This window comes from Dermacentor albipictus, chromosome 3 (genome assembly GCF_038994185.2).
Source record: "Dermacentor albipictus isolate Rhodes 1998 colony chromosome 3, USDA_Dalb.pri_finalv2, whole genome shotgun sequence".
Classification (NCBI taxonomy): Eukaryota; Metazoa; Arthropoda; class Arachnida; order Ixodida; family Ixodidae; genus Dermacentor; species Dermacentor albipictus.
The window spans coordinates 122,167,991-122,181,690 of NC_091823.1; the positions used below are offsets into that span (position 1 = coordinate 122,167,991).

The following is a 13,700-nucleotide window of genomic DNA, read 5'->3' on the forward strand; positions in this document are numbered from 1 at the left end:
TGCTAGCCGTCTGGTTAGCTCAGATGGTAGAGCGGCCGCCCCGGAAAGGCAGTGGTCCCGGGTTTGAGTCCCGGACCAGGATGAATTTTTCTTCAACTGCGAGGCTTTTCTTTCGAGGAACCCGCACGGGTTTCCTTTGTAGCATTTGCTGTGATTGAGTGGATGTCTCATTTTCCCTTAATTAATTATTCAGTGGTATTCTGAATTTCCGAATGCTCGCATACCCCTACTCAAAACCTGTACCACTTCTGGACAACTCGTGGAAATATTTCTCTTGCCTTTCGCAGTTCAAAATGAAGCAGTAGTGCCTTTATTTTTTCAATTAAACAAGCAAAAGGACCTCAGATGAAAAGCTACTACTCAATAGCTTGAGAGTGTCCAAGGCACTTTATATACAGGAAAGGCAAAGTCATCAACAACTTTCAGCCAGACACTGAAGTATACAATAATAACTAAGCAGTCAATTACACTAAATATTGCTTCAAGGATACAGAAGAAGATGAGGGCATCTGTAGGCACACAATGAGGAGAATAGGCAGGTGCAAACAAAACACAGAAAAGCCATGTCAGCACTTGCTAGGAAATACAATAAGTAAGCTAGTGATCTGCACACACAATATGCAATTTAAATTTTTTGTACAGGCAGGCTTTAAATTATGGGTGTGTGAATACTGAATAGTTGGTTTCAAACGGCATATCGCATCGAATGAAGAGAAAGATACATCCAAATAAAGAATCTAATATTAAATATAAGAAAATTCAACACAGTCTTATGCTTACAAATTTCGTTGAAAAGAAGGGGGGGGGGGTGCTGTACATGCTCATAAATCTACTCGCATTGCCTAACAAAAATGTTGCCAGCTATCAGTAACTTAGGCACCTAGGAATCGAGATGTATAGTGTGGTCCGCATTTATTAAAGGGGGCATCACATTAGCATGCCAACACTGCTAACAACTCAATGCATATACAAAGGCCTGCAAAATATTTTCTTTATTGATAGAATGTCTGTTGAATAGAATCAAGTGACTTTTTCCCTCTGAAGCTGAATACCACTGAGGCTTTCAGTTTAATACTGGGCTATACAGTGCTTAATGGCAATCTTTTATTGCACAGAAAGCTGGTTCCCAGATTTTTTTTTTTTTTCATGAAAACGGAAGGGTTTTTCTATCTTTATGGCAGGTAGTTTTTGTGGTAATTTTCAGCTCATTAAAGGTAAATCTGCGTGACAGAAAAAAGCGGGGACCACGCATCACGTGACTTGGCACCGCTCCACGTGGTCGTCGGTGCAGCACGAGTCAACTGTGGTCACTGCCGATGGTAGTGAAGAACGAGCATCTTTTCTTGTTCGGGTTCAGCATTGTTTGCCATTTGTCATAGGTTCCAAATAGAGAGAATCACGGCAAATTCACGTTACCAAATGACCAATTGATGAACCAACGGCTCCGTTACCAATGCCTGCAATATTCCTAACTGCTTTCTGTAAGAGAAGCAGTTTAGTTAGCTTAATTTAGACACTTGTGCCCCAAACCATGTGGCAGTAAAATTACAGTGGAACCTCGTTCATCGGTTTTGGAAAATAGATTCCAGAAAAAACATACTTGATGAAATGAGCGCTACGAAGACGAGGACGAAAGAACAACATGTACGACAGACAAGGCGCTACTTCCAAATAAATGTTTTTTGAAGAAACAGAACTTTAAATAGATGCAACCAAGAATGGCCCATCGTGACATCACGACCTCCCTATCTCTTCAGGGACGCTATCTCCTTTTCAGTAAGCGTCACTGAAGGGCAACTAATTCACGTGCCCTCAGCCTTAGCAATGTAAAAAGCTTCCAATATCTCCCGTTCTAGTCTATCTCTAGACCATGCCAGAAACCTGGTGTCGCGAAGATACGGACGGCAATTGTGACGTTTACAGTGTTCTGCCAGATGGCCCCCCGCATTGTTATTTACGGCCCAATTTATGGCCCAGAAAAAACATGCTAGCCGGAAAAACATACGATCTAAAGTCACTAAAAAAATTGGAAGACCCAATCGTAGTTGACACCTACATAACGCAAAGCACTGCTTGAACCATTGCAGCATGAGCCACCGACCCCTGTTGCAGTTTAGTGGCTTCAGCAAGCTTACGTTTGTGCTTTTTGAATTTCACCTGAGTCGGCAACCTTTTTGGGTGAGGCATTTTGGCTGGAAGTCTTGAAATGCCCACTCGGCAAGAATTGTTGCGGCACGAGATGCTGACGTGGACCGAGCGGCCCGGGAAGCACGCTGTTTTCCTATTGCATAGTGTTTAAGACGGTGACAATGGGAAACTGAAATGAGATCGAACTGGTAGGCAACGCCAGGATATGATGCCACAAAGCAAAAAATGATTGCTCCCTTCACACTGACTGCAGAAGAGAATGGCAGCGTGTTTGCATCATTGCCTATTAAAGGTGTACAGTATGCTTCCAACAAAACTATGCCACAAGCTAGATAGGTGACGATGGTTATTGCAATAGGGTTAATGGTGATATCTGTGAATGTGACGTGCGACGACCCTCAAGGAGATTTGCTGGTGCTGCGGAAGAGGAAACTGTGTGCTGGCATTTTCCCGTGACATGGGCAGGTGAGTACTGTAGGGAAGCTGCCATGGTGGGTGCTTACTGCTTTCAATCGCACGTGCCTCGCACCTTTCCTTGTTGACGTGGCATCTAGCAGAGAGAAAACCTATACGATACTAGTTTGGCGACGAAGTGAATGTTGGTGCCAAAAAATAATCTTTTCCAGGTACTCATTAACCAATCAAAAAGAAATGTAGCTGTATGGGGCCATCTTTTCATTCTCGATTGCAAACATTGGTGCTGGGAAATGTGATCGAATCAATGAGGTTCTACAGTACTAGTACCATTAGTTGGAGAGATTAAAAAAACGTGTGGTAAATGGATAATTGTAATTTCTATTTATCAGTGGTAAAAACATAACAGAACTATACTATTCTATGCTGAGGTGTATTTTCTTAAGCATAACGTGACATCGAGCATGACGCCTAGTTGAAGTGAGGAGCAAGTGTCCACTGGCTAAGCCAATGACTGAGCTCTGAAAGTGACAAGTGATGTCTTCAGAGTGCTGGGGAGCAAGCGCAAGTTGACAATACGCGATATACTTGGCTACTATTACGGTGGGGTGCTCACCTGACGGGAGGCAGTGGCAGCTTTGGAGCCTTTGATGCCTCTGCAGGGTCCATGGCGGCACGCAGTGCAGACGCCCGCGTCACGAGCCGTGGTGTGGTGCCTTTGTGAGGCACCCGGGTTGGCAGTGTCCCCAAGTGTTGTACGGGCTTGCCTGTTAAGATGAGTATTGGACATCTTACTTATTACAATTTTTTTCCATAACAGCACTGTTTGTTTACCACTGGTACACAGAGTAGTGTTACACACACACGCACACAAACACAAACAAAAGTGCCAGAACCCATCTCACGATGAACGTTGACGGTAATGCGTCAGCAATGAATCAATGTAATGACACAGTGAATTTCCACCATCCAAATGTGTTATATGTGAGGCATGTGCTATAGTGGGACTCCTCTTTAGGACGTTCCTAAGAACACTCAGAGCCATCAGGTTCCACTGCCACGAAGCCTGCATCTGGCCTCCGCAATGCATAGCACAGCAGCGCATGCAATTGCTGACAAACATCATGTGGCAATCGAACTCCTCTCTCACACTTCTTTCTGGACACGCTGCGACATCTAGTGGCACCACCGAGAAGTTCATGTGTGGCCTCCGAGACGAGTAGCGTGGCTCGCCGGTGCCTGCGAGAGCATTGTTCCCCCACTTGCCGCACACCCAGTGCCCCCATACTCTATAGCACAAGTTGCCGAGAGGTTCATTGAAGATCGGCACACACCCAGTGCATTCATGGCAGAGGTCGCTAAAGCATTGGTGTGAATGACGTTCATTGGAAAGCAACGTGCACCTAGTTCGTATGTGGGGGAAATCCTTGAGGAAACCCTGTGATGAGGGTTCAATTCCGGCCAGCATCAGAGAACTTTAAACCATCTCTTTTTGACATTATAGAACGGCCACATGCCTACTAACACACAGCCAGTGCTCCAAGTTGGTACCAAAGAGTTTGTACACACTGGCATCTGCTCAGTGCCCCAAGTTAACCTTGTTACGTTAGCACAGCAGTCTGATGCGCTAGCCATTTGACCACACAGAGACCTAGGTAGGTGGGAGAATGGAAAACAAACAAAGCTTATGCTGGAGTAATATGGACCAAATTAAGAATCAAAATTTGTACCCTTAGCCCTAGCATAGTTTGTGACCAAGATGCTTAGTCTCGGGCCTTGGGCCAAAGACTTCGTGCCAGCTCTCACCTGACTGGCTCCGCTTGCGCGCCGCTGCATTGAGCTGCGATGGTGGCAGTGGCACGAGCCGCAAGAAGCCCTGCATCACTTCCAGCGTGGCAAATGCTTGTTGGCGCACCTCTGGGGAGTATGTCTAGAAGACATGAGAAGAAACAGAAAAAAAAGCATAGCAGTTTCACATGAATGGTGTAGCACACCATCCGTCGCTCACCGACACTAGCATATTTCCCGTCGTGAAATGAGCATGGAGTCGGCATGAGACTGCGTGCCCTCGAGCAAGTATGCCAACATATGACCTGGAGTTCTTTAAAACCTGGACCAAAATAGAAGTACACAAGCGTTTCTGCATTTCACAACCATCAGAATGCAGCTGGGAATTAGTTCAACCCACAACTTTGTTGCTCACAAGCCGCGTACCACAGCCACCGAGCCCTTCCCGATAACTGTGATTTGCTCAAAAACTCCCAATCTATTGCTTACCACATCTATTGGGATGACTTGTGCTGTGCGTCACACCTTGCAGCAGGCTAAAAAAAGAGCGGTCACGTGAAAGAGACGTGTATGCTCACAGGCTGCATGTTGCCTTTATCACTGCTCTAAAGCCCTACTATGTGCGACTTACCTCCCTCGCCTACTTTATGGCGGTACACTTGACATGAATTAGGCACAATCTCGGGGGTCATTACTAGACAGTGCATTCACTTCTCCCTATCTTGCCAAGAAATCATAGAGATAGGGATCTAAACCTTCAGAGATAGCAATCTCGGAGGCCAAGCCTAGCTGCGGCACACCCCATATTGATGATGATGCTTGCGTGCAACGAGCTAAAAGCCAGTGCTTCCACTTCTCTCACTTAGGCGCGCTGCGCTGCGCTGACGCAGCCAGGCACGAGCTCCGAGATTGCATGAAACCGGCACGAGCAGGCCAAGCCAATTCTGCGCACTCGCAGAGCGGAGTTGCAAGGCCATGAGAAAGCAGCAGATAAGATAGTTTCACTTTCATGGGCCTAATGCGTTCGCACATATGTCCGCATTTCTCGCACTGTGCCAAGCTCTGTCGGCTGTATACTTAGACAGGTTTCACAAAAATGTGACCGAGCCAAGTGGAAAGCGGAAGTGAAAGAGCATCACTTTTGAAACTTCAGAAAGTGATTGTAATGGCTGTCGCATCAGGCGTTAAAAACTTGCGTGCTGTACGTGCCAGAGAGTCTCATGCAGCTGATTTATTGAAATTTCATTGCATACACCACAGCATAGCTGTTTGGCGGGCTGCAGAGCCGTAATCTCCTTTGCATGTTTACACTTGTGCATACCAGTGGGAATATACTGCAGGAAATGGCAATAGTCAGTATAACGAAGTAATAGATATAACAGAGTACTTTTGACTTCCCCTCCAAATTTGTTATAGTGAGGCTCAAATGTATGGGCATGAAACATGAGAACATATGCAGGGGAACAGACTACATCGCTCAGGGAGTCAGACTTTATTGGCTGCACAGCGATAATTCACATATTCCTAAATGCAATGTGTATGCGAACAAGCTCTTCACTTGTTCCTAATGCTCCATTTGTTCTTTTAATACACCGCGCTTTATAATGTACAATGCAACGACATGAACTTGCCAACATTATGAATACCGGTATATGAATACTGTTCTGTATTAATTGTGAAAATGGCTGTTCACTATTCGAAACGCGTTCCACATTTACTTTGGTTCGCCTCTGGCACTATTTGATTTGCATTCCATTCGTCTAAACAATAACTATCTGAACACCTCTAATAAATGCCTGTTCAATGCTCGCCTCATTCTTGCAAATATTCATTCCAGATCACTTTTTAGTTTCTGGACAGCTGTCAATTTGTAATTATTGGAACTGATCCTTTGTTACACGAGTTCCCCGAATGCCCCTTATTTTTTATGTTCTGCAATGTACTTCGAACTCTATATTTCTTACAATATTTTAAAATCTTCTAGTGGGCGCTATGTGATGTTGAAGAGAGTGATAACTACACTAAAACCTCATTATAATGAATTTGAAGAAGCAGCCAGAATTACTTTGTTAAATCCATCACTTAGTTATGTCCAATATTAGATGTACTGCAATATGAACCTGTGCATTTCAAGGTATCCCATATTATTATAACAAGGTTTGACTATCTGTCAGTCCCGCAATAATCTGAGATAATTTCAATAGCAAATGATATGCCACGTTAATCTAAGTTCAATAGCAGACAATATGTAATGTGCACCACATTCTTGAAATGTTTCATTCTGATTCGACTTTCAGTTACCTAGCAAGAAGCACAGATGCATTTTCCGCATACACCTTTTTGCACCTGCAGCGAGCACTTCTAGTAGCATCAGAAAGCGTCTTCGTAAAGGTGAAGTGTGTTTGTGGCTTCTCTTATCTGTCCTGGGGATAGTTTCCACTCGTTACGATGTTCTGCTAAATGACTTCCATATCAATTCTCTACGCTACTACAGCGCTGACGAGCTCTTGTCATTGAAACACCGTCCCATTCGTCTTATATATGTTTTACCACAGTTCAGCGGTATCTGACAGATAACGTTACGCGTGCAGTCAGTATTCATTCTTGACGTTAATGCAGTGCTGATGACCTCTGTCATTGAAATACTGTTCCGTTTGCCCTATATATGTTTTACCATAGCTCAGCGGTTCACCCAGCTTCAGCAGGGAGGGTGCACACGAACTCCAGCAGTATCCGACAGACAACGCTGAGCTGTGGTAAAACATACACAGGATAAACGGGACAGTGTTTCGATGACAGAGCTTGTCAGCAGTACACTAACATAAAAAATGGATATGAAAGCCATTTAGCGGGACATTGTAACAAGTGTGCATGCACTCTTATGTTTGAAAAGATCAAATTCATAGGGAAAGGAAAAACTAAGAGGGAAAGGGAAATAATGGAGGCATATCACATTCGAAAGGCAGGCGATAGATGTGTAAGCGGTCCCACACTTGCTTTGTTGGAAAAAGAACTACCGTATTTACTTGAATTTAGGCTGATAGTTTTTTTTTTTTTTCAAATAATCACATACCGAACTCTAGGGTCGGCTTAGATTCGAGGATCTTAAAAAATGCGCCAGTTTTTGATTGAAATTGATAAATATGGTGCCACTACTAGCCATGGCAGTAGCCAACTGAAGTACACGAGCGACATCTCCATTTTGATCTCCGTCGTATCGACGTGCAGCGTGGCGTTATCGCAATGGCACCAAACAGGCGTCGCCACTATGCTGCCGCTTTCAAACTAAAGGTTGTGCTAGCTGCAGAGGCATTTTCAAACATTCCAAGCTAGGCGGCGCTTCCTTATCGATGAGAGAAATGTCCGTCGCTGGAGGGGGCAATGGGAGACTTTCTGCGTGCGCCGGCCGCAACGAGGAGATGATAGTACTAAGGAAGATAGCAACGTAGAATGAGCTCGGCATGTTCATATTCAATAAATGCTGTTTTCATTTTGTGAACGCTGTCCTCGCCTTTTTCTTTGGCCTACAATCGAGGCAAGGCGCCCCCTCCTCTGGCTTTGGACTTTCGGGGGTGGGCTTAGCATTGGGGCCAGCCTAATTCAAGTAAACATGGTACCTCTTTTGCATTAAAGATTATGATGTATATTTGACTGGTGTACGCATGCCTATACTGGGAAAAGTATAAAATGGCTGGTGAACTTCCAGTTGGTAGCCAGCACTTGTCTGTGGTATTTGTTTCTTTGTGTTCCCCCTTGTTTTACCTGCACTGTTAAACCTCAGTTCTAAATAGTACACATTTTTCCCCTCGACCATCCTCCTTCAGCCATTTTCCAAGCATTCAACAGGTTTAACTCAGTGGAATACAGACCCTTCACTAGCAGTGATTGTTGCTGCTAAAACATAAACAAGACATAAAAAAATTTGGATCATAGATTATTGCATTAGTTTTCAATGTAGAGAAACTAGCCCCTGTTGAAGGCTGCTGCAACACAATTGGGCAACAAAACAGCCTACAGAGAACAACGAAAGAAGTTAAAAGTGCTTTTCTGGTAACTGTGTAAACACGTAGAAAAGCTGGAAAAAAACAGATACAACCAAAAATCACAATACTGTGCTCTTTAACTCTTTCGCTGTCACGGACGTACCGGTACGTGATCGCGCTTCCCCCCCACGGTGTCACTGACGTACCGGTACGTTCTCTATCGTGCGTTCAAAATTTCGCGCCAGAGTGCAAAGCTGGCGCTCCTGGATTGGCCACGCTATCTGTTGACTCTTTCTACAAGTTCTTATATTCGCCCCGACCTGTGTTACTCCATGTACTGAAGAGTACGGCGCGACTGCCACTCCCCACTTTCTCTTTGCTGAGTGGCGCGGTGGCTCCGTGTTCGCTGTATCATGCGTCGCACGCGTGTGGTTATGGGTTCAAGGGTTGTTCTGCCATCTCCGCTGATTTGAAGGTTTTTATTTTTTCTTCTGTTGGTGTGCCTGCTACGGCGCGTCAAGTTCAGGCGCACGTGCCGTTGCCTCTCCGAAAAGAGTGACTCGTTGCTGCTTTCGCTCTCTCGTCGCACCCTCGCTTCCGGCTTGCAGCAGTAAACGTAAAGCCCTTCTAACTTTGTTTAGCCTTTTTCCATCTCCCTCTGTCTTCTTGATCGCACAACGTCCCATTGCTCTCCGTTGTGCGGGCGACTGAAAGCGCATCCTCCCTGCGCGCGGTTACTTTCGGATGGCTCAGCGCGCGGGACCTTCGTCTGCTCATTGGAGCGGTGGCTCAATTCCGATTCACAATACGAGCCGAGCTCGGATTCGGACTCGGACAGAGTCGCATGCCAGGAAGAGGGTTCCGCATCGTCAGATTCGGATGTTGAACGGATTTTATAGTCAGGCTGATGGTGATGTTTACTAACAACAGCTGCAGAACACTGAAATGTGCATATTGCATTGACTATGTTATTTGTATACCAATCATAATCAAAAATAAGTTGCTACGTTCATTCCATGTTATGCTCGTTCCCTGAAACCAAGCCGACACTGGGGGTGCGTCACGGCCAGAAAGGTCCGACAGCGAAAGGGTTAAGCACATATTGTTGTGACTGGGCGGCCAACAGATCGCCCATCGGTCGCGCTATATAGTATACGCTGCGAAATGAATTGATCGCCGGAGAGGGCGCGAGTAGTTGTTAGAGTCAATCCCGTTCAATACTACCCTTCCCCACCACGTCCATGGTGAAATGAGTGACAATGGCAGCAGCTATTCCTCTGGCAGTGTTTGCGTGCCAAACTACAGAAAAATCGTTCGACAAGACTTGCTGCAAGAACTCCGCTGCGGCCGCTTCAGCTCACCCGATGCGCTTTGCCCTCCCGGAATAGCTCGCGGAGGCCCGCAGCAAGCGTGACTGCCGCATGTGGCCGCTTGCACTCCAGGAAGTGCAGAATCACGTGGCACATCCAAGTGGGGTCGGCCAGCTCGCAGAAAAAATCTACCAGCTGCTCCTCCTCGGCGGTTGACAGGGGCACCCGTAGAAACTCCTGAAACAGCTTGTGCGCCTCCCATGTGGGTGCTGCGAAAAGAAAAAGAAAAGCACCATTTACCCATCCAGTCTACCACTGCATCGCATGTTAATTGGCACGTTCCGCCCATTCCCCCGATTTATACAAATCCGATTCAGTGGTGGCAAAGGTGCAGCATGCAGCTTTTCGTGTGTCCTTGATTGTGAGGCTCGAGGGTAGCTGTAGGATTCCTGCAGCTCGTGGTGGAGAAACAGGTTCTCACTCCTATCATGCGCACTCGGAAACAAGTCAGTTTTCGTTGAACTAGAGGCTTCGTTGAGAACTTGAGTGACAAAACCTTGTTTATAACATTTGCGAAACAGTGCCGCAATACGTCATTTTCACAATTACTTTGTCATGGCCTTTATCATGGCCTCGTATGATGTTCGCCACAACAGTTAGACCTCGGTCCACACCCATTACAGCAGATCAGTATACAACACACTTTCAGATATAACAGACCATTGCTATATAACAGAACTTGCTTAATTTACGAAAATTCACTTTTTCTTAAAGAAAGAATACACTAACAGTAAGGTTTTCGCAACACTGTATTGCACAACGTCCCACTGGTGGGGACCACCACCCACCGCTGTCGTCTCAGTGCCGAGCATTTAAGTGCCGAGGGTGCTTTCTAAGTCTAAGCAGTTTCAAAGTGAAGCCATAGCACGCGGCGCTGCAAAAACAATCGCCAACGATCGCAAAATGAATTGTTTTGAGAACATTTTATTTCTTGTCGCATCAATTTGTACAAGAAAGAAGATAGGCTGCTATTTGTGGCGTCTAAGCTGTTCAGTGCATGATGCGGTCAAGACAGTAGTGTGCAGTTCAGCGGCGGCCAGACGCAGGCTCCAAGTTGAATTTGCCTTGTACCGCAGCTCTCCTTCGTGCTACAGATTTGACAATGATTGTTGCTTGCTGCAAAACATAAAATTAAGACTTCAGTTTACTCAACCGCGACAGTGTGACAAGCACGCTGTAGCCAATATTTGTGTCATCAGTGGCAGTAGTGCGATTTGGCTTGGTGGCTGGCACGGCAGCACTGATTGGCCAGCTCCCCACGTTTTTGCTGGCTGATGTGGGTGTATACATGCTCTAGTTCCGGGAAAGTAACCTCATTTATTTATATTTATTTTAATTAGAATGTTTTTATCATTATTGTGATCCCTTACGAGTTAGACGGAGGTACGATATATGCAAAGTTATGCCATTTTACAACCTATCACAGCCGTAATTTTGTGTAGAACAGACTCTGGATTTAATGAACATTTTTCGCTAGACTATCACAGTCCGTTGTATTGAGCGTGAACTGTATAATTAACTTACATATAATGAAATTCTCGATGTACTAAGTATTTAAAGGGACACTAAAGGCAAATATGTCAATGATAACTGCTAAAATACTATTTCTGAAACTGCACAGCATCTGTTTCGTGCAAAGACATCTGTTTTGTACAAGTTTAACACTTTAGCACAATTCAAACTGCCCACCCAAGAGCATGGCGTTGTGATACTGCATGCCATTACCGCCGTCAATGGGTAAAACGGCGCCCTACAGACAGTGCCAAGTTGTTTTTTCTTGCATGAAACGCAAAAAGCAAAGCTGGAAACCGAGTGGGACCACAGCCGACAGCATCCCAAGAAATGACATGGGCATGAAATTTTCTGTTGCTTGAAGAACTTTAGCTTGTCATTGTGAAGTTCATGAGGCAGTCAGCCCGCTGCCACATGATTGCACAACAGCAACCAGTGCAACTGCCTCGATCCAAATTTGTTCTTGCTACTTGCTGTCCTCCAGGACAGCAAGAAATGAATGATAAAATCAGCCTTCGCATTGCCTCATCTCACACTGAGTACAAAGCATTACGAGATTGTGTGTGCACCACAGTCTCTGGGGTCATGCAGTTACGAAAGGTGTTGCAATTCCTAGCTGTCATATGGTGCCACTCATTTACCGCTGCTGATGGAGTAAATTTTTACTGGCACGACAGCACATTTAAACTAGATCTAACACGCTACAGTTAAGACGCCAGCCTCAAAATACATTTGTGATTTTTGTTACAGGTGTACTATCGTGCTGATTCAGACAACTATGGAGGTTTGTCACTATATTTTTCTTGATGCCGTGCCCTTGTATGTACAGTAAAAGCTTGTTAATTCACAACTTAATTTGAGGTAGCCGCCGCAGTCCGTTAAACAATGTATTGACAGCAACATGTAATGTATCCCGCTATTTCACACTGAACTTCCCACCGCCACTGATAATTCGAACTTCGCGCCATCGTGGATGGTGGGAGTGCTAGTGAACGGGAGCCCGTTGGCGATGCTGGCATTGCTGCGCAGACTGCGCTGCTTTGTTCTTTCTATCTGTGGCCCTTCCATTCTTCCAGGCATGGCCAACGCCTCTGTTGCAGGTTGGTTCTCTCCCTCTATCAAGACTTCCAAAACAACAAATGCAGCACTAAGTTTTTTTTCTTTTTTCTCCTTCATGTTATATCTGGGAGGCTATGCTCTTTCTCTACGAGCTGTTCTGCCGAGAAGCAGCACCAAGTAGCATCTAATTCATGATGGCCGTGACGTTTCTCGGTGCTCGTGGCACGAAAAAGCGTAGCCTTTGAGATTCGTAGCTATTACTCGGAGGAAAGCATTGCTGGGTTATGTGTTTGGACGCCATCTATACGTATAGCGGAACTCGGCAACAAGCAGCCGGTGCACCTATGAAAGTACAATGGAGACAAACATCGCGGCAGGTTATGGTGCGTTTTGTGAGCGCATTTGAGAGTGCAGCTCTGGTTTCTGCGGTGAGCGTCGGCAGTGCAAAGGCACGTTTATAGTCGAACGTTTTTGGCGCGCATCGCTTGTGGCAAGTCACGTTACGCCGCTTCTGCTGTGCCCGCCGAAATGCCGTCCCCTCAAGACTAGCTCAAGGCTGCTCTCTTTGGAGCATGCACAGAACGATCCCCAACCCTCCCCAACGCATGCGCCGCTTTGAACGGCTGTCTGCAACCGTCGGCAAAACGGCATGGGCACTTTTTGTCCGTTCCATGCATTGTGGATCGGCACAGTTGGCATGAACGCGTTGATGGAGCAAGAGCCATCTCAATGTCGAGCACGTTGGACTGCATTGACTGCGCCCGGTTACGTTGGCTGTGCCAGCGCGTGCTCACACTACATCGGACTACATACGCACCTTAACCGAGCAATTCTTTTCAGACTTTCATTACCTTGAATTTTTTATAATTCGAATTTTCGTAGCACCCCATGGAATTCGAATTAACGAGCTTTTACTGCATTTGTCCTACAGCAAGGTGCAACAGTACGACAGGGTCCGACTATTGTGCCACTTGAATATTGCATGCATGTGGTTGCCTCTCTATTATGAGCTTCGAGAGCCAGGAAAACAAGCGCAGTATTATGCAATACAGAAACTGCTAAAACATGAGTGCGGGAAGTGCAGAGTTGGGCGAAAACAACCTTTTGACCGCCCGCTGCGTCACTGTCAAAGGTAATGTCAACGAGTCCTGTTTTGCCAAGAATTGATTAGAAGTAGACAAGTAGCATTTTCTTACATGCAACACACCAGTACCACAAGCATTTTCCTGAAAGATGGGTTCGCTGTGTATCGATCTGGCATGTTATAGAATTACCGCGTTGCCGCGAGAGCATTTAGAAGATTCAATGATGCACCTATGCTTAAGCGCCCAGTGTCAAGTGGCCTTAAATCGATTTGGCGACTGACGACAGTGCTCCCTGTGTTCGTTATGATGCGAGTGTTGCTTGTCTTTCCGAGAACAAGCTC

At 45.7% G+C, this 13,700-nt stretch overlaps 1 protein-coding gene across 4 annotated transcripts in view; it reads right to left on the reverse strand.

Moving 5' to 3' along the window:
• LOC139057572 (protein ELYS-like) overlaps positions 1 to 13,700 on the reverse strand; it is a 137,897-nt gene that overhangs the window by 48,451 nt on the left and 75,746 nt on the right. For all 4 annotated transcript variants that reach the window (XM_070536015.1, XM_070536013.1, XM_070536014.1 and 1 more), the window contains exons 23-25: positions 9,695 to 9,912; positions 4,369 to 4,492; positions 3,179 to 3,329 (exon numbers count right to left, since the gene is read on the reverse strand). In XM_070536015.1, coding sequence (XP_070392116.1) covers positions 3,179 to 3,329; positions 4,369 to 4,492; positions 9,695 to 9,912 — 493 coding nt within the window. The remainder of the gene's footprint in view (positions 1 to 3,178; positions 3,330 to 4,368; positions 4,493 to 9,694; positions 9,913 to 13,700) is intronic.